A 21,379-nucleotide genomic window follows, 5' to 3' on the forward strand; every position below is an offset into this window, starting at 1 on the left:
ATTCTTAATTTAATAATCTCATCCAAGCTCTAAGAACAACAACAATAGACATCATGAAGAAAATTTCAAATACCTCTGTTCAATAGGGGTGGGGTGGGATGCAAGGGAGACGTACTTATTTTTATATGAAGGATACCAAAGTAATGTACTTTACAATATAGCTAAAACCCTGCAGAACTTTGCACTCATGCATAAACCCCTCAGAAGCACCGCTGGATATACTTGTTTTTCAAGCATAATAAAGGAATGGCATTTTTCTAAGCATTTTGTGACTATTAATACTGTTAGATCTCTGTATGTCCAAGGTTTATCTCGAAGGAGAGAGATTTTATTAATCTTTTTACCATCTAGAAAAGGTGCTGTATTTTACAGGAATGTTGTCTGTGACCTAAGGAATAAACATTGTGCGTACTGAAAAACACCCCTTAGTGTTGCATTTATTTTTCTCTGTATTGCTCTTTTGTTACTACTTGTCATATGTTGTCTGGAAGAAATAAATGCACAATGTGGAAATAGGATTCTTATTTTCTCCCATATTTTATCTTTTTCATGTTCTCAGAAACGTTATCACTTTTATACGAGCTTCCCTCATTGCAAGGTCTTCAATGGAGATCGGATTGGGCAACAGTCACTGGAAAGACTCCCACTGAATTGAATTTAGTGGGAATTGTTACTATTTTGACCTTAGTTGAATTTACAATACAGTTACATGAGAAGCTAACAGTTTCCCCTACTGTTAGTTGTCCCCTAGATAGACACAGGCCGCTTGTGAGCAGATGACTAGAAACAGCATCAGCCATGAGCCCCCTAAAAGCTGCAGATCAGCTGCTGTGGATTCGTGGCTCTGCAGTTGCGGCCACTCTCTTTAGCACCATCCATAGACCCTAAAGTGATTTCTCAACAATCTTGTGCAGGCAGTATCTCCACACACTGAAACTTCTCCAAGGCCTGGCTGCAGGCAAGATTCTCATCACGGGTAGTGGGTATCAGAGGCCAGGGGAGGCTGAGCCTCCCAAAACAGCATGGCCCCACCCATCCCCAGACCTTCTCCTACTTCCTGCGAGGCCCTGTGGCTCTTGCCCCATGGCTGGGGCTAGCGAGGGGCTGGCCTTCAGCGAGGGACTCCAGGCGGCTGAAGCCAGTGCTTGCACCACCTGTCCACCCAGTGCTAGGCACTGTGCCACCTGCCCGGAGCTGGGAGTGCTTGGGCAGCCGGGGGAGGCAGGGTTTCAGGCAGAAGGACCGGGCCATGGGCTAGCCTCCCTAAGCCCACAGTTCACCTGCTGCCCATGGTTCCCACGGCTCTTGAGAGAGAAATAAGTGCTCCCTTCTTTGTCCTCCCCTGCACTTGCAAGAACTCATTGCTCCTGTTATGTCTGCAGAGGCCTTTTGAAAGCTCCACATCCTGCCTACTACCCATAAGGGCAAAGCCTGGACAAATGACTGTATTCTACTGAATTTCTATACAAAGTTAGATATTGCAAATATAAGTTAGGGTCAGAGAAAAATTACAAGAGGTCCCAGAGGAGGGATCAGCAACCTTTGGCACATGGCCCGTCAGGGAAATCCGCTGGCAGGTTGGGACAGTTTGTTTACCTGCAGCATCTGCAGGTTCAGCCAATCTGTGTCGCTTCCCACAGACCCCACTGGCCTGGAACGGCGAACCGCAGCCAGTGGGAGTTGCCGTCGGCCGAACCTGTGGACACTGCAGGTAAACAAACTGTCCATGTAAAGTTCTCCATTTTTCCTCTGGTGATGATAGCTCATCTCAATTGATTAGCCTCTTACAGTTGGCATGGCTACTTCCACCTTTTCATGTTCTTGCTATGTATAAATATCTTCTGTCTGTGTATTCCAGTCCATGCATCCGAGGAAGTGAGCTGTAGCCCACAAAAGCTTATGCTGAAATAAATGTTAGTCTCTAAGGTGCCACAAGTACTCCTGTTCTTTTTGTAAGGGAATGTCACCAGTTACCTTAAGTGACTCCTGCAAAGGAAATACCTTTGTGTGTGCACCAGAAAGAGCCTGACACACCCCAGTGAGGTCAGAGAAGAGCTACAGGACCCCTCAGGCCGGGCTTGGTTCAGACAGCAGAGTTGGAGCCCGGGGAAGTGCTGCCTGTGAGCCTTGGGGGCATGTTGCTCACTCACTGCCAGGCCTGCAACCTTTGGTGTTTTCCATAATGCACCAGCTGCCGCAGCTGTGCGATACAGGGAGACTCTCCTCATTCAGAATCCTGTGGCACCTTATAGACTAACAGATGTTTTGGAGCATGAGCTTTCGTGGATGAATACCCACTTCATCAGATGCATCACCCACAAAAGCTCATGCTTCAAAACGTCTGTTAGTCTATAAGGTGCCACAGGATTCTCTGCTGCTTTTACAGATCCAGACTAACAGGGCTCAGAGCCCAGAGTCCGCGTCTGGATCACGCAGCTGCGGACAAAAGCCCGAAAGAGCCACTGGAGGGACCCCGAAGGGCTCGCACCCGACCGGGCGGGGCCCTTGTCGGACGCGCCGCAGGCTCCCACAGCAGCCCGCCCCGCCCCGCGCGCGGCCCACCAGAACGCCTCCTGCACCGCCGCCGCCGCAGCGGAGAGCAATTCACGGCGGGACTCCAACTCCCGGCATGCCACGGGCCAAGACAGGCCTTCAACGAAGAGTAAATGTCCCAACATAGGCCGGTGGCGCCCGCAAAGCATGCTGGGAACTACAGTCCCCGGTCCATCCGCAGTGCACACTGGGAACTGTAGCTTGCACGGGACCTATTCGTTTTGCCCGGGCACGCGCGGCTCAGGTCGGTTCTCCTTTGACCAGACCCCCACAGCCCCGACAGCACAACTTCCGCTTCCGTTGTCAAGGTGCTTCCGGCCCCGCCCTTCCGGCGCGGTGGCTTCCGCTCCCATAGTGCCCCGCGCCGAATCATGGACCACAATGGTGAGGAGGGGAGAGGGAGGAAGCCGCATTTATACCCGGGCGGGCCCGCCCTGGGGCACTGCGCGGTGCGGCCGGGGGAGCCGGCCACGGGGAGACCCCCATGGGTTGAGGGCCCGGGGAGCGGCCTGGCGCTCGGGGCCTAGCGCGGGCTGGAACCCAGCGCCGCCGGCCCAGTGTGGGGTGGAGGGGACTGGGCCGGGCCTCGCAGCCCTCGCGCCCTCCAACCCCCACCCCGAGAGCGGGCTCTAGTCTCACCGGGCTCCGCCGCGGAGCATGCGCCGATCCCAAGGGCGCTGTGACTGTCCGCCCGGGGGAGCAGTGACGTGGGCGCAGCCGTAGGCTGTGAGACTAGGTGCCGTGTGGTTTGTGCGGTTCCCTCCGCCGCCCGCGTAGCCATGCGCTGGGGTAGAGGCGGGGGGTCCTGCAGCAGAACTCGCCCAGGCGTCACTGCCAGAGCAGTGGCCGAGGTCCTTCGTTTCGGGCTGAAGGATCGGTCCACCTTCTACTAACTTAGCAAGGGACTCTGGCTCTTGGTGTGTAGGTAGCAGAGGATGGGAAACACCTGGCTATATCTGCTATGCTATGAGTATGTACTGTTTGTATAATGCGCTGCACTTTTTGTAACTGGTTCTCATCCCTTGGTCTAAGAAGCAGGCAAGTCAGTAGGGATTGCAGACTAATATAAAGGTTGCAGGTTCAAATATGCACTGTACTATGCTGCTCTTTTGGCAGCATATTCCATGCATTTTACTGGATGTGTGAGCCTGAGAGGAGCATTAAAAAATCAAGGTTTTGTCTGAGTAGTAAAATATCAAGATTTTTCTAAAATTTATCATAATGGCATTGGTTAAAACTTTATTTTCTTATTCTGCTTGCAGCATGCTATGTTGATGTCCTCAAAGTTTCTGGCATAGAAATACCTGAATTGAACACTGTTCTTTACCTGGTTGCTGCAAATCCTCCTTGGATGCACACCTTTTGTAACTGCTGTGTATCTATACCTTGGGTTTGGGGATTACTTTGAATGTAGCCTAGAGTTCATCACTAAGGCTAAGATTTAATCACGGGTATTTTTAGTAAAAGTCATGGACAGGTCACAGGCAATAACCAAAAAGTCATGGTAAGTGACCTGTCGGTAACTTTTACTAAAAATACCGCTAATTGACTCTAACCTGCTGGAGTGGAGGAGCAATGCATCTGGGGGTGGGTGGCAGCCCAGAGCCCTGCTGATGCTCTCGGGAAGGGCAGGTGACATGTGGCCCTGCTGCTGCTCCTGAGTAAAAGTGGAGGGCTGGGCGGCCCGCTGCCATGGGATGGCCTATGGCCCTGCGCCTACAGGCCACAGGATAGCCGTGGCTCCACTGCCACCCCTCCGGGACTTCTGCTTTGGCGCAGCACCTGGGATCAGTTGCCTGGGGCTGCTGCAGTAGAGGCTGCTGCGGGTCAGCCGCTGCTGCTGCGGAAGTCATGGAGGTCCTGGAAAGTCACAGAATCTGTGATCTCTGTGAAAGATTCACAGCCTTATTCATCACATACAGAAACAAGTGACTGAATAAGAAGCTACAGTTGTTTGCTAACTGACAGTTAATTAAAATGTGTTGGAACACAACTGATAATTGAAATTTATAAAAACTCATAAGCATAAGATTTGTCTTACATGAATTTGAGTGGGCTCTGGTAGTTTTTTATTTGGGTCGGAACTGTGACAAGAGACTCAGAGATTCATAGAGATGTATTAATTTATGGTGTGACTCCACTGACTTCAGAAGTCAGTGGAATTGCACCAGACAAATGTGGCCCATAGAATTTAACAGCTAGAAAAGACATATTAGATCCGTCAGTCTACTTCAGGGGTAAGCAGCCTATGGCATGCGTGCCAAACATGGCACGTGAGCTGATTTTCAATGGCATTCACACTGCCTGGGTCCTGGCCACCAGTCCGGGGAGCTCTGCATTTTAATTTAATTTTAAATGAATCTGCTTAAACATTTTTAAAAACCTTATTTACTTTACATGTAACAATAGTTTAGTTATATATTATAGATTTATAGAAAGAGACCTAAAAACATTAAAATGCATTACTGGCACGCAAAACCTTAAATTAGAGTGAATAAATGAAGACTCGGCACGCCACTGCTGAAAGGTTGCCGACCCCTGGTCTACTTCCTGGAAGTCGCTATAGGTTTTTTCCTTTCTGTAACTTTTTCAGTGTTTTTTCCGGACTAGTTTTAAATCCTCCAAGTGGTTGAAATGGTTACAGCTAATCTCCCTGTTAGGAAGTTTTTCTAATATTTGATCTTTAGTTCTTTTTTCTTTGCAATATTATCTGTGTAGTTAGCACAGTTAGTGCACATGGGGTAAATTGCCCAGTAAATAATCAGAAGAGTTATTTTGCCCAGAAGAGTTTCCCGTGTAAAAGCACGTGCAAGTACAGAGAGGAGGTACATATGCTCTTTTTATCTGGAATACTGTATTTCATACGCTAGCTAGGTTTTCAGATGGAGGGGACTTAACTTGCAGTATCATCCCATTACTCTTGATTATAAATACATTCTCTACCATTCTAAACAGTTCTTACTTTTTCTTCTGTTTAGCCATACTGATACATACTTGATTCTTTTATTCTTCTCTCAAAAAATACCTCATTCAATTACACAATGCCAAATTAAGCCCCTTACTCATCTTTGTTACTTTTCTCAGAAGGTTTTGATCTTGAAGTACCAGAATGTAACTTTTTCTTGTATGTATCTGCACTAGCAATGAGATGGACTGGATGGCCTAAAGTGTATATCTAATCTCTATATTCCATGTGTGCAGATGCATCAGTTTTCTGCAGACAGGGACTATCAGCTTTTTTGCAGTGCCTCAGCATGCAACTCAGAATTGCTTCCCCTGTTGACCTCTGCACTGAAATTGCAGTGCTCCTTTAAGTTGGCTGTCCAGGAATGCATATGAGCAGCATCATACGCTTTATTATAAAAGGATTCACGATTTCCTAATATGAGGAACATCCACAAGCTTGATTATATTGCCTATGTGATGCACTAGTCCAAACTGCATCTGTGTCTCTCATTACTACTTTGTACTCCTCCATATTTTTCTCTTGTCTTATACTTAAGTATTATACTTAGATTGTAAACTGCTGGGGGCAGGGGCTGTCTGTGTTTGTACAGCACCTAGCACAATGGGGTTCAGATCCATCACTAGGGTTTGTAGATGCTACCGCAATACAGATGCATAATATTTTCATGTAATGAGGACCCTGTTTATTGCCTACACACTGTCGTTGCCCATTGTTTTGGGAATTGGCATGTGTCAAGGTGTCTCTTGCCTCCCTTGCACCAGAGATTTAAGGTTTAAAACAGCTCTTAAGAGCTGTGTGTGTGTGAAGGCCAAGACTATAACAGAGTTCAAAAAAGAACTGATAAGTTCATAGAGAATAGATCCATTGGTGGCTATGAGCCAGGATGGGTAGGGATGGTGTCCCTAGCCTCTGTTTGCCAGAAGATGGGAATGGGCAACAGGGGATGGAAAACTAGATGATTATGCGTTCTGTTCATCCCCTCTGGGGAACCTGGCATTGGCCACTGTCGGAAGACAAGATACTGGGCTAGATGGGCCTTTGGTCTGACCCCAGTATGGCTGTTCCTATGTGTGTAGGAGGATTAGCTTTTAATTTTACATATATATGTTATCAGATGTGCTGGTAAAGCCTTGGTAGTTCTCTGTTTGCTATATTTGGTCACTGATGTTCCAGTGATGTGTTAAATAAGATGTTATAGAGTCCAAGGCCAAAAAGGATCACTCTGGTCCTCAAGTCTGACCTCCTTTATAGCACAGGCCATAGAACTTCCCCAAAATAATTCTCAGATCATATCTTTTACTAAAACATCCCATCTTCATTTGGAAATTGTCAGTGATGGAGAATACACCATGACTGTAGTAAATTATTCCCATGGTTAATTACCCTCACTCAAATAATGTATGCCTTATTTCCAGTCTGGATTTGTCTAGCTTGATGGTCTCCAATCTTTTTATGCCCAAGATCACTTTTTGAATTTAAGGGCAACCTAGGATCTGCCTGACCCCTTCCCCCAAGGTCCTGCCCCACTCACTCTCCCTCACCCTCACTCACTGTCACCAGGCTGGGGTAGGGGTTTGGGAGGGGATGCAGGCTCTAAGCTGGGACTGAGGAGTTTGCAGTGTGGATAGGGGCTCTAGGCTGAGCCTAGGGCAGGGGGTTGGGGTGTAGGAGGGGGTGTGGCGTGTGAGCTCTGGGAGTGAGTTTGGGTGCAGGAGGGGGCTCCGGGCTGGGGAGGAGTGTTGGGGTGAGGAGGGGGTAAAGGGTGCTGGCTCTGGGAGGGGGCTTAGGGCTTGGGTTTGGGGTGCAGGAAGAAGTTCAGGGTGGTGGCTCAGGGTTGGGGGTTGAGGTGCAGCCTCTCACCAGGTAGCAAGCCATGGTAAGACAGGCTCTGTGCCTGCCTCGACCCCACGCTGCTCCCCGAAGGGACCAACATGCCCCTGCAGCCCCTGGGAGAGGGGGGTGGCACATGGCTCAATGCACTGCCCCTCTCTGCAAGCATTGCCCCTGCAGCTCCCGTTAGCTACGGGTCCCTGTTCCCGGCTAGTGGGAGCTGCAGGAGCGGTGCTTGCAGGCAGGAGCAGCGTGTGGTGGGTGACCCTTCCCCCCAGAACCACAGGGCGCACTGGCCACTTCTGGGAGTGGCGTGGGGACGGGGCAGGTACGGAGCCTGTCTTAGCAGCAGCCCCGCTGCACCACCAGAGATCTTCTAGGATCGACCAGTCGATCGCGATCGACTGGTTGGTGACCACTGGTCTAGCTTCATCTTCTATCTATTGGATCATATTATACCATTCCTGCTAGAATGAAGAGCCCCTTATTAAATATTTTTTTCTATGTAGATACTGTAACTGTCACTCCTTAACCCTCTTTTTGTTATACTAAATAGATGAACTCTTTGTGTCTGTCACTATAAGGCATTTTTTCTAATCCTGTAATCGTTCTCATGCCTCTTCTCTGAACCCTCTCCAATTTATCAACATCCTTCTTGAATTGTGGGCACCAGAAATGGACACAGTATTCCAGGAGCAGTTTAACCAGCACCAAGTACAGTGAGGTAAAACAGCCTCCTACTCAAGATTCCCCTGTTTATGCACCCCAGGATCACATTAGTTTTTTTGGCCACAGCATCACATTGGGAATTCACATTCAGCTGATTATCCACTATAACCTCCAAATCTTTTTCAATCACTACTTCCCAGGATAGAGTTCCCCATTCTGTAAGTATGACCTACATTTTTTTGTTCCTAGGTGTATACATTTACCTTTAGCCATATTAAAACACATATTGTTTGCTTGTGCCCACCTTACTAAGCGATCCACATTGCTCTGAATCAGTGACCTACCCTCTGTATTATTTACCATTCCCCCAATTTTTGTGTCATCTGCAAACTTTATCAGTGATTTTATTTTCTTTCAGGTCATTGATAAAAATGTTAAATATCATAGGGCCAAGAGCCAGTCTCTGTGGGACCCTACTAGAAACACACGTGCTCAATGGCGATTTCCCCATTTACAGTTACATTTTGAGGCCTATCCGTTTTAATCCATTTAATATGTACCATGTTAATTTTATATTGGTCTAGATTTTAATCAAAATGTCATGTGATACCAAGTGAAATGCTTTACAGAAGTCTAAGTATATTACATCAACACTATTACCTTTATTAACCAAATTTGTAATCTCATAAATAAAAGACACTAAGTTAGTTTGATAAGGTCTGTTTTCTGTAAATGATTGTTGATTTGCATTAATAATAGTACCCTTCTTTAATTAATCGAGCCTCATCTCAGCTGTTCTTTTATCTTGCCCAAGATCATAAACAGAATGTTTGTCTTTTGGTTTCCCTTGCAAACAGCATATGCCAAACCATTCCTGAGGGAAGATCCATGTTGTTCATTAGTTGTACAGTGGTTATTCCAAGGAGCCCTAATCATGAATTAGGGTACTACTGTGCAAGATGCTGTACAAACACACAATAAAAAGACAGTCTCTGCCACAAAGAAGTTACAATTTGAGAGAGAGAGACAGACTGATTCACTCCTAAATTGACTTCATTATAAATGTCATATTACTGCATAATTGCATTTATGACCAATACCATTGGCATGACCTGACAGTTTGAAGGCACCAAGTGAGCAGTAGATTAAGATTTTTTTTTTTTTTTTCTTCCAAACAAGTAAATTCTGGTAGAGTAAATGAAATCTGAAACTAGCTTTAATAAAATCAGTGTTTTCCTTAAAATGTCTCTGCTAATATTTAACCCTTTCAGAAACGAATGCATAAAATAAGTGGAAAATGACAGTAAACACATTTTTCTCTTGTACAGACAATGATTTGCAAGGCACTAATAGTTCTGGATCATTGGGTGGTCTTGATGTTCGCAGACGAATCCCTATAAAGCTCATCTCCAAACAGCCCAACAAAACCAAACCTGCACCACGTGCTCCAAGAATTATGAACAGGATGCCTTCAAAGGCACAGGCTGGTGATGAAGGTAAACTAATTTAAATAGTTTAATGCCATAGAAAGAGAGAGTATTACTTTATTATTTATACTGCAGTGGTACTTGGGGGGTGGGGGTGGGGGGGGCCCTATTCAGTATTGTAGAACTAGCATGTTAGATGCTGTCCAAACTTAGAAGAATACCTGATAGAGGCCTCTAGGTGCTGCTGCAGTATAAAAAAAATAAATGGTCTGTCTTCAGAGCGTAGCACGATTTCTGTTACTTTTCCTTGCAGAATGGATTTAAGCCAGGCTGCAGACATTGGAAATGCTGTAGCATTTCTTGGTGATTGTAATGTAGAATTACATGTGTTTTTAATAGCAACTTGGGTCAATTAGAAAAATTATGGTATGTACTAGAAGCGTTTTTTGTTATTTCTTTCTCCCCTCCCATTTTCCCCCAGAAGAATTTGATTATAATGAAGAGGAGCGATATGAGTGCAAAGGAGCTGACAAGTTTGGGAATCCAAGAAGATTCCCCGGACACATATTTTGGGACTTTAAGGTACACTCATGAATGCAATAGTTCTGACGATACTGTACATTACATTTGAAATCATAGGGTGTCAGCTAATTCTTACTGTTCTTAGAGTGCAGAGCACCCTACTTATCTTTAGAGAAATCCAATAAAAAATAAGCACTACCACTGCTTTTTGACTTCCTGAAATATATTCTGTGCTGTGTTTCTCAGATTGTATGTAGTTCTCTGTTCCTTATGAAATATTTGCGAACTTTCAAGCATATTGGTAATAACCTAATAAAACAGAGAGCCCTAATGAATGCTATTTTGACAGATAAATTTGCTCGGAGAAAAGGATGATACACCAGTCCATTTCTGTGACAAGTGTGGATTGCCCATCAAATTGTATGGGCGCATGGTGAGTAGAGCTGTGCTGATGGAAAAGCTACCCTACTGTGAACTAACATGAAGTCTATACCTGTTTTTGGAAAAGTTCTAAGTGTTCCTATTTGCATATGGGTAGTTAGCTGGTGAAAGTGTAACATCATGCATGACAGCTACTTAACTTTTTTTTTTTTTTTGAATAGGAGTGTCAGCTTCCCACAAAGTAACTTTATAATAAAGTTAGGCCCTGATCTTGCATTGAGATGCACACAGATGTATATCTGTTCTATGCAGAGCTCATTGACTTCAAGGGGGCTCTGCATGAGCAAAAGGGTATATCCCAATGCATCTCAGTATAAAACCAAGGCCTCAATTTGTACAAGAACTCCCAACTGTTCTTGTTGCAGATATCTTCTGCTGCTTAATTAAGGGATAGAATAACTTTGGAAAAGTGGCTGACGTGATGCTTGATCCTGCTGCCATTGTAGTCAATTTAAAAATATCTCTTGACTTCAGTGAAAGCAGAATAGGCCCATTTAGCTTTAAAGCAACTTCTTTTTTTAAGCTAAGCATTGTATCTTACTTGAAGACTTTAACTGAGTTAGTAAATACTAGACATTAATGATTTCTATGGCCCTTTAAAACAGTGAAATAACAGAATGCAAAGAATAAAATTTAAAATATTGACTACAGGTTAATAGATGCTAAGGGATCTGACTTAGTGGCTTAATTCTTAAAAATTAGCATTACATTTTGAGTCACTAACCTTTATCATTCTAATACAGGACAACCAACTTTTATTATTAAGATGCATTTTTTTAATTTTATTTTTTAAGTTTTGTAGACAGTGAATCATTTGTGTTGCATTAAATTGTAATCTTTCCTCTTACTCACCTGCTTCCTGTAGCATCTGTGGCATGTTGAAAAGCATTTCAGGAATGTAGTTTTGATTCATTAGGTTTTGCCTATCGTCATATAGCATAAGTCCCAATTCTGAACCTTAGCGTCCAAAATGTGGGTGCCTGCATGAAACCTTCAAGCTTAATTACCAGCTTAGATCTGATAGTGCTGCCACCAGCCAGAAATTCCAGTGTCTGGCTCACTCTGGTCTCCCCAAAACCTTCCCTGGGGCACCCCAAGACTCAGATGCCCTGAGTCTCACAACAAAGGGAAATAACCCACTTCCCTTCCCCCTCTTTACCTCCTCCCAGATCTTCCCGCCCTGGGTACTCTAGGAGATTACCCTGCTTCAATTCCTTGAAACACAAACACCGAGAGATCAAGTGTCTCTCCCCCCTCACCCAGAGGCTATACAAATTCAAGCTTAGTAACTCTAACACAAAGAGATTTCCCCCTCCCTTCGTTCATTAGCCTTAACCAGAGAAAAAAAATCAAACAGGTCTTAAAAAGAAAGCTTTATATAAAAAGAAAGAAAAAGACATAAAAATGGTCTCTGTATCAAGGTGACAATATACAGGGTCATTGGCTTAAAAGAAAACAAAATGAATAAACAGACTTATCCAAAAAGAAATACAATTTAAACATTCCAGCAAACTACACACATGTAAATACAAAAAACAATATAAGCCTATTGTCTTCTACCTTTGTACTTACACTTGGAAACAGAAGATTAGAAAGCCTGGAGATAGAGAGATCACTCTCAGAGCCGAGAGAGCAACAGAGACGAGACAAAGAACACACATCCAAAACTTCCCCCCTTTGAGATTTTAAAAATCTTGTTTCCTGATTGGTCCTCTGGTCAGGTGTTTGGTTCCCTTTGTTAACCCTTAGCTATCTGTTTATGACACCTATACTATGGTTATGACCAAGTCAGGAGGAATTGTTACACCACTTTGTCCTTTGACTGTTTAAAAGTTGTGCAGGCTGGCCCTGACTATGTCTCTGTAATGTAAATGGATTGTCCAGATTTTAATTTGACTGTGGGAACTATTAAAAACACCTACGCTACATATTTGAACCATGTTTTTACTAGCTTGGGAAGAACAATGTGGTAACTTGATTCCTTGAATCATTTATAGTTGTAGTACAGATGAAGTCTCAGTTTTAATGCCAAGGCTCAGATCTCCCAGTTAGGAACTTTACAGGCTGCCTTGTGAATCAAACTCTGCTGTGTAGTCTCTTCTTTATGTTAAAACATGGGTGAATACCAGTCTATTTGGAGAACTGTACCAGTTAGTGAGACATGGACCTTGGACACTGGCTGTTAAAGCCACTGTGTCCTGTTCAGTTGTGCCTTTGCTGACCTGTCACAGAACTTGAACTATTCCTTCTGCCAGGATGGAAATTTTCAACTTGATTTGGAGAAATGCAAGCTCCATCCAAGTTAATGTGTGCACAGTTACATGGGAGATTGGCAGAAGCAGTGCACTGAGTCCTGCTAAAAGGACTGATTAGCGAGGGGAAGCCTAGACTACCAGTTGCTAAAGCATGAAGTACTGGTGTTACTAAGTCCCAGTAGCAGGGACAGCTGAAATATATGGCTGTAGTTTCCATGAAGGGCTTGCCTCACTGCTATAGGAAGAGCTTGTGGTGTATGTGTATTCTTTTATTTAAAGTTTTGCCAATATGTTTTGCATTTTTCTTTTTAATGGAATTTACCTTTTTCAAGCTATTTTTGAAAGTGTCCCATTAAAGGTACTGCATATTTTGTTACATGTAGCTGTATCTTGTCCATTTCCCAGCATGCATTTCACAGACAGCTTAAATGTCAGAATTTTATTTTCAGGAAGATACAGAATGAGAGAGCATGTTCATGAGGGAGGAATGTATCAAAACTTATTTAAAAATACATTCTATAAATTACATACTGGTTTACATATAATGGTTTAATGAAGCGATTGTTTGTATGTCTCTAGATACCTTGCAAGCATGTTTTCTGCTATGACTGTGCTATATTACATGAGAAGAAGGGTGACAAGATGTGCCCAGGGTAAGTTCACTAGTGATTGTTTCCTTATTAAAAAAGGAGAATATACTAGAATAATTTAAACTGCTTATTCTCACATATGTCTTAGTTAATGTACATAATTTTTGTTTGGTGGGAAAACAGCTCAATAGGAAGAAGCAAAGAATGCTTTTGCTGCACTAGAGGGGTTGTAGTTTGACACTACATTGTCCAGATACTGAGAGATTCAATTTAACTGTTGGTGTTTAAATTAGGGCTGTCAAGCAGTTAAAAAAAAATCACGATTAATCTCACAATAAAAAAAAACAGAAAACCATTTATTTAAATATTTGAAAATGTAGAAAACACAAATACTGATTTCAGTTACAACACAGAATACAAACTGTACAGTGCTCATTTTACATTATTTTTTATTACAAATATTAGCACTGTAAAAAAGAGAAGAAATTGTATTTTTCATTCACCTAATACAAGTACAGTAGTGCTGTCTCTTTATCATGAAAGTTGAACTTGCAAATGTAGAATTTTATATACAAAAAAACCTGCATATAAAAAAAAATGTAAAACTACAAGTCCACTCAGTCCTACTTCTTGTAGGCTCTAAAGTTTTACATTGTTTTGGTTTTGAGTGCAGTTATATAACAAAAAAAATCAACATTTGTAAGTTGCACTTACAAGTGCTGTAGTGCAATCTTTATTGTGTATGAGGTGAATTGAAAAATACCATTTCTTTTGTTTACAAATATTAGCACTGTAAAAATGGCAATAAAAATCATAAAGTGAGCACTGTCAATTTTGTATGCTGTTGTAATTGAAATCAATATATTTGAAAATGTGTAAAAATATTTGATAACTTTCAATTGGTATTCTGTTGTTTAACAGTGGAATTAAAACTGCAATTAATTGCAATTTTTTTGATTTAATCTTGTAAATTAACTGATTAATTGACAGCTCTAATTTAAATGGTAAATAGAAGATATTTTAAATAAGTAGTTGACATATGTGCTCAGTCTTCCCCTTATTACCTGCAATAAAGCAAATGACAGTTCACTGGTAATTAAGACTCCACTTACTAATTGTGTCCCTAATCTCAAGAACCCCTTCTCTTTTGTGCTGTTTGACACATTTTCGATTATGATACAGATTATGGGATGTAATTTCTAAACTTCTCAGGAAATGTTGATGTATTTTGTAACTGTGCTGCTATAGGAGAATGTCTAATTTTGAAATATTGTAATTTAATTTGAATTAAGGAAATACAAGCCTTTCATGTTGTGTTGGCACTAAGAAATGCCATTTCTAATATGTAGAATTGTGGAATGATTGTTTAGTGTAAATATTTCTAGATTCAAAGCTGTTGGTGATGATAATAAACCAATCTTTTTTTCTAATTTAGCTGTAATGATCCTGTGCAGCGAATTGAGCAATGTGTGCGGGGGTCTCTCTTCATGTGTAGCATTGTTCAAGGGTGCAAGAGAACATATTTGTCTCAGAGAGACTTACAGGCTCACATCAACCATCGTCATATGAGAGCTGGAAAACCTGTTACCCGTCCTCCACTTGAACCTGTACATCCTCCTATTGCCCCGCCTCCTGCTGAAATTCCTGAGCGTTTCATAATGCCACCTGATAAGCATCATATGAGCCATATTCCACCAAAGCAGCACCTCATGATGCCACCACCTCCTTTACAGCATGTGCAACACGAGCATTACAACCAACCGCACGAGGACATTCGTGCACCCCCAGCAGAGATGTCAATGGCTCCACCACCACCACGCTCGGTCAGTCAGGATACATTTCGTATTTCCACAAGAAAACACAGCAATTTAATAACTGTCCCTATTCAGGATGATTCAAATTCAGGTGCTCGAGAACCACCTCCACCAGCCCCAGCACCTGCTCATCATCATCCTGAATATCAGGGTCAACCAGTGGTATCCCATCCTCATCATATTATGCCTCCACAGCAACATTATGCACCACCCCCGCCACCGCCACCACCAATAAGCCATCCAATGCAACATCCTCCCCAGGGAGCAGGTACTCCTCATATGGTTTATAGCCAAGCTCCACCACCACCGATGACCTCTGCTCCACCACCAATAACCCCTCCCCCTGGACACATAATTGCCCAAATGCCACCATATATGAATCACCCTCCTCCAGGACCTCCCCCTCCTCAACATGGTGGCCCACCAGTAAATGTAAATGCACCCCCTCCCCATCACTATAATCCTAACTCTTTGCCGCAGTTCAGTGAAGATCAAGGAACTCTCAGCCCTCCTTTTACACAGCCTGGGGGAATGAGTCCTGGAATGTGGCCAGCTCCAAGAGGGCCTCCTCCACCCCCAAGAATGCAAGGCCCACCTTCTCAAGCCCCACTTCCTGGACCACATCACCCAGATCAAACCAGATATAGACCATACTACCAATGATATTAACAGTAATTTGAACTGAGTATGCTATGGGAAGGATAAACTATATACAGCAGCCTTTTAATGAATCTGTTTTGGGGGGGTCTCTTTTTCCCCCTCTTTCTCCTCCTCTCTTCCTCCTCCCTGCCCCCCTTCAAAGAAATACAATGGTTGTGACTAACAACACGCTTTGGGGACTTGACTCTTGACTTTTTTTTTTTTTAAATACCTTGAGCTTAGGACTCCGACTTCAGATATACTGTAGTGCTAAGATAAGTGGCTCAGTAGATAACAGCTACATTTTTAACAGAATTTGTGTCCCTAGTGAGGTTAAACTCTCTGAGAGATGGTCATTTGTAATAGTATTTCCTGAAAAATTGAACACCCATTGTACCACTCTATTGTTTTTGTTAAGTCCAATGTTTAGTTTTACTTGTGATACTTCTTTGTTAACCTGTGTACAATAATTAAATTTAAACATGGTTGTAAAAATGCTGGGTTTTTATGTGAATTTGAGCACAGACACAATTACTGAAGAAACATTTCGTGTTTTGACACTAATACTTTCCCATCTGGCATCATAAGATGTGCGGTGTAAGAGACATTCAAGTTTACCTTTTGCAGTAACATTGTTTGTAGTAAAGTCTGATCCAAGTTTAAGGAGCTGTAAATCTGAAGTGCAGAATCTTGCAATTCATACAGATTTTTAAATTTTGAGGCAACTTTGGGAGCACAGAGTGAATGGTACATGAAAGGCACAGTTTTGATGATGACATGAAGCCGTGTTGTCTTAACATTTTAAAATCTGAGCTCCCTTCTTGTTTGGAAAATTCTGGTTAACATGAGATCTCATACACTTCCTACTGGTGCTGAATTCATGTCTTGTGCATTTACTCAATGGATGGCTTCACATAAAAGGTGCCATTTACTGACTCACCACATGATATGAAGGAATATGATTTTTTGGGACTTGGTTTTTTCTTTTTCTGTATAAAGGGTAATGTAGAGTAGGAAAGTATTTCACTTTGATAACCTGGAGTTAGGGATCTGACATCTCTTATGCAGATTAAAAATACATATATATAAATCATGTCAAATGTTATTGCCAGATTTGATGAGGTGGCTAGTGGTTTACAGGATTTAATAATATGTTTTAACCATGGTCTTAAATAGATTCGACACACTGTCAGGTCCCTTTAGGCCCAAAATTTAGGTTTTGTAAAACTTTTTTTTTATCCATTGGAAACAGGTGTAAGAAATAAATTATCCTATTTAACACTAGTTGCGTTAGTGCAGGAGAGCCAGAGAATGAAACTGTTTACACTGCTCTCATTGTCCAAGCAGAGTGTTTACTTTTTACATTAGTGTTGAAAAATAAACATTTAAAATTAAGGGAGTTTAGAGGTAACAATCTGTTTTTGACCTAGGTATCTAGTCTCACATTGTGCCTCTAAAACAATGTAGGAAACCATCTGTTTACTGGAATTTTTCTCAAAGGCTTAATTCATTTACTTCCGTAAGTTCTGTTTTTGCCTCTCACCTAATATGAGTTGTTAGCATTGCGCCTGTCAGAGCATGTGATGGCAGAACATTCCAAACTTCATAATTTTGCATATAAAATGAGTGTCTGGCAGTCAGGGCGAGGACTCTGTTAGGTTTGTGTTCTGTTCCTGAATCTGCCATTGATTTGCTGGGTGAAGCTGGGCAAATCACGTAGGACCTGAGTTTTGAGTTTAGGTGCATGCAAACTCCATAAATGGGTGTGAAAATCAAATACTTATTTTGCACAAATAGCTATTATGTGTCTAATTGTCCAGTTGTCTATGCAGTTGTAATGTGACTAACTTCAAAAAAAAAAAAAAAAAATCAGGCTTCTTTGCCTCAGTTTCCCTATCTGCAAAATAGGAACAATACCCACCATTGTTAAATGCTTTGACGTCCTAGGAAGAAAGATGCAAGTTGTTATACTATAGAGTTAGTTGAAACTTTACCATTTGAGTGTGAGGGGAGGGAGGGAAGAATGACTGACTCAATAAGGGGATGTTTTGTTTTGTGGTTAATAAATATGTAAGGTAATTTAAAAGTACCCCCTCGTGTTACAGAATATTTTTGTTCATTATCAAATCACTCACAAGCTAATATCTTAAAGCAGATTTTACTGTATACACAGAGGAACCTATCAAATAGGGTAATTCCCCTGTCTTAGGGGAGCACTCGTCTTTCGAAAGTTTCTTAAGGAATTTTATTTGGCCTCTTATTAAAGACCAGCCTATACTAGACAACTATTTAATATTTTTATTGGTTTAGGTGGTTCTGAGTGCAGGCTTCATTATATATAGACTGACGTTTATAATTCTAGATGCATAAGGATAACAAATCTAATGAGTACGTTACTATTAAAGTTTGTATTCAGTAGAGAGCCAAGTCTTGCTCAGAACTTGCTTCTCTTTGACGGACTAACCATAGATAATGTGCTGTCTATTGAAGTTGTGGCAAACTTGTAATTTAGTGGGCTTCACAAATGTTCAGCAGCAATTTCCATTATGGGCCTAGTTTTAGGAATGATCTAGATAGCGTTTATTTTGGGGCCCTATTCAATGCTCATTGAAACTGATAAAAGATTTGGGTCACAGACGCTTTAGCCTTAAGATCATGGATTTGTACCATACTGACTTGTTTTCCTTTAAATCACTGGTAAAATACTCTTGTTGATTGCTATTACAGTGGTCAGGCTGTTTTATTGAATATTTAAGGGCAGCTCACAAGCACATCACCTTGAATAAAACATGAAATGTACTTCCTTTGAAAAGTCGAGAAAATTGGCATTTCAGAGCTTAGGGTTACATCAGTGAGTCTTTCCATTGACTAATGGAAGTGGAATCTAGGGGTATGGCTACACTTGGAATTTCAAAGCGAGTGTGGTCGGAGCAGCAGCGCTGGGAGACAGCTCTCCCAGCGCTGCATGTAAACCACATCCTTTACAGGTGTAGCGTGCAGCGCTGGGAGCCGCGCTCCCAGTGCTGCCGCCCTGATTACACTGACGCTTTACAGCGCTGTATCTTGCGGCGCTCAGGGAGGTGTTTTTTCACACCCCTGGGCGCGAAAGTTGCAGCGCTGTAAAGTGTGAGTGTAGCCATACCCTAGGTCTTTATGCTGGAGGCTGCATTTTTCAGTAAATGGCCCTCACGTAAGCGGAAATCATTCTTACACAACACCCCTTGTGTGTTCCTCAAGTGAGTGCTTGGCCAAAATCTGCTCATGTATTTACACCCTGTAAATCAAGAGTACACCAATGTAACAGAGAAAAACTGAGACGGTCATTTTTTACATGTTTCCAGAAGAAACAGATTTGCAGTTTAATTGCAGTGGTGGGAGCCCAGGGTTACTCAAAGGAACTTTTCAGAAAAACTGTTGCTTCCAATACTAAACTCAGAAGTGCCAGTTGTCAATTAAAAACTTGTGTACATGGTACACTTCACAGTCAGTCATAGTGACAAGTGCTTCTTACCCTGTGAATTCTTGAGATTCTTGGCTTGAATGAAATAGGTACTGTTTCCTTGTAAAGATACCATTATCGAGGTGATTAATGGTTTAGTTTGATTCTGAATAACAAATGGCCCATAAGATCGTATGTGCTCCATTCATTCACAATATGTTGCTGCCATTCAAAAATAGCTCATGTTTTCAACAAAACTCTTTTTGACTATATTATACTTTTTATTAGCCATTCTGAAACTCTATAATTACATATAGGCAAATAGAAGTGCTAGTGTGCCAGTCATTTAGACTGAGGAGAATGAGACTTCCAAACTGTTAAATGGCTCAGATAAATCCTTTTAATTGGTAAAAGGCTTGGGATGATATTTTGAATTGTCTGAGAAATTTGGACCCACTTCCTTTAGTCAGCTTTGAAAATCTTAACCCCTTCTTATAATTGTGTGTTTTATTTGCCTGAAGGATTTGTGGCAATAGCACAGAATCAGGCTGAATGTATGAGTGAGTTCTTCACTCTTAGTTAGGGTGTATGCTCTAAAGCTCACTCTGTGCATGTACGTTATAAAGTTATCTTTTTTTAAAAAAAAAAAAGTGATTGCCACTGTTATAACTGTCTTGGGAATTCTAACTATGGCAGAGACCAATCCAATACACAGTATTTCTGCATCTTTCATTATATTGCTTTTAGAGGTAACAAGTTCATTCTGACAAATGCAGAAGAGGAAGTACTAGTGATTTGTTTTGCATTACTTGATTATTTACAAATGTAGCAATACGGGAAACTGTGTTTCTGTTCTCTGGTGCATACTTCTGGTCCTTCCAAAGCACAAATTCAGCAACATGTGTTTGTATCTAGTTAACTTTCTATATTTACTTATATCCATGGGTAAAATTCATGGATTGTGTCTGGTTTTGTGCTAATTCTCAAGTAAGTTGTTTAGCTGTCTCTTTCACTTTGGACACATCTTGATGGCAGAATAGGTACAATGTCCCATCAAAGGAAGAGCAATGGAGTATAATCTCACATGAGTATTTAATGCATGGGAAATATGATTTGAACTTCCAAGTTTCTAAATGTATTACATTGTCAGGAAAAATGCAGTGTACAATGTACTGTGCAAGTCTTGAGTTCATTTTTATTTGATCTCTGTCAGATTAGGAAATTAAAGGGTTATATGAATTGCATTTCCATTTTGGCAGATTTAGTTATTCTAGGGGTTAAAACAATTCTTGCTCAGTTGGTATTAATCATCTGTCTAGTAATGTTACACTGATAACTGATTTTGCAGGTAAATTATATACATTTTGTGCTTTTAGGCTATTTTGTTTATAGCAAAATTGGGGTTGAAATAATGCATTAGCTTTGATTATTTGGGAACAATAAATGAAAATTGTGGGGCTTAGTGCTCCAATTTTGTTCTTAAAATAATAAGTTAGTCACCAAAAACACAGCTTTGGAAATAGTGAATTGTATCTTACTACCTCCCCAAAACTCATGGGTATTAATTCCATTTTGAATGTAATTTTATTTGTTTGGTTTTATGCTAATAGCATCAACATGGATTGGAGCCCAGTTTTGCTAAGCACTTTCATACTCTCAGTATCAGCAAAAATGACGAGGAGTCAGGTGGCACCTTAAAGACTAACAGATTTATTTGGGCATAAGATTTTGAGGGTAAAAAGCCCACTTCTTCAGATGCATGGAGTAAAAATTACAGATGCAGGCATTATACTGACACATGAGGAGAAGGGAGTTACCTTACAAGTGGAGAACCAGTGCTGATAGGGCCAATTCAGTCAGGTTGAATGTGGTCCACTCCCAATAACTGATGAGGAGGTGTCAATACCAAGAGAAGGAGAGTTGCTTTTGTAGTGAGCCAGCCACTCCCAGTCCCTATTCAAGCCCAAATTAATGGTGTTAAACTTGCAAATGGATTTGAGTTCTGCAGTTTCTCTTTTCAAATACAGGCTTCAGGTGTTTGTTTATAGACTATCCAGGGAGATTGAAGTGTTCTCCTTTTGGCTTTTGTATGTTACCATTCCTGATGTCTGACTTGTGTCCATTTATTCTTTTGCAGAGAGACTGTCCAGTTTGGCCAATGTACATGGCAGAGGGGCATTGCTGGTACATGATGGCATATATCACATTAGTAAGTGTGCAGGTGAATGAGTC

General features: G+C 41.8%; 1 protein-coding gene and 2 long non-coding RNA genes across 8 annotated transcripts; 2 read left to right on the forward strand and 1 right to left on the reverse strand.

Annotated features, from left to right (window-relative positions):
- Positions 1–2,842: 2,842 nt before the first annotated feature.
- On the forward strand, positions 2,843–16,203 carry CBLL1 (Cbl proto-oncogene like 1). 6 transcript variants are annotated; one of them, XM_032803982.2, is made up of 6 exons: positions 2,843–2,937; positions 9,349–9,516; positions 9,929–10,029; positions 10,319–10,402; positions 13,245–13,318; positions 14,691–16,203. In XM_032803982.2, the coding sequence occupies exons 1-6, from the start codon at positions 2,925–2,927 to the stop codon at positions 15,730–15,732; spliced, it is 1,482 nt and encodes a 493-aa protein (XP_032659873.1). In that variant the 5' UTR covers positions 2,843–2,924; the 3' UTR covers positions 15,733–16,203. The 6 variants fall into 6 exon arrangements, with proteins under 6 accessions (XP_032659873.1, XP_032659874.1, XP_032659877.1 ...); XM_032803983.2 differs by having other exon boundaries at positions 9,932–10,029; XM_032803986.2 differs by lacking the exon at positions 2,843–2,937 and adding an exon at positions 4,979–5,378.
- Positions 10,840–13,233, reverse strand: LOC142046722 (uncharacterized). The gene is made up of 2 exons (XR_012655693.1): positions 12,177–13,233; positions 10,840–11,333 (listed from the first exon to the last, which is right to left on the reverse strand). It is a non-coding gene; the product is annotated as an uncharacterized LOC142046722 (long non-coding RNA).
- Positions 16,204–18,251: 2,048 nt separating the features above from the next.
- On the forward strand, positions 18,252–20,605 carry LOC142046721 (uncharacterized). The gene is made up of 2 exons (XR_012655692.1): positions 18,252–18,585; positions 18,845–20,605. It is a non-coding gene; the product is annotated as an uncharacterized LOC142046721 (long non-coding RNA).
- Positions 20,606–21,379: the final 774 nt, after the last annotated feature.

Source organism: Chelonoidis abingdonii, chromosome 1, assembly GCF_003597395.2.
Source record: "Chelonoidis abingdonii isolate Lonesome George chromosome 1, CheloAbing_2.0, whole genome shotgun sequence".
Lineage (NCBI taxonomy): Eukaryota > Metazoa > Chordata > Testudines > Testudinidae > Chelonoidis > Chelonoidis abingdonii.

Excerpts from the sequence above, each read along its gene's own strand:
- CBLL1 (XM_032803980.2), top strand. The coding sequence starts at position 9,318 with ATGACAGTAAACACATTTTTCTCTTGTACAGACAATGATTTGCAAGGC. Across the intron at positions 9,517-9,928 it reads GGCACAGGCTGGTGATGAAG|AAGAATTTGATTATAATGAA; the intron begins GTAAACTAATTT and ends ATTTTCCCCCAG. Across the intron at positions 10,403-13,244 it reads TCAAATTGTATGGGCGCATG|ATACCTTGCAAGCATGTTTT; the intron begins GTGAGTAGAGCT and ends GTATGTCTCTAG.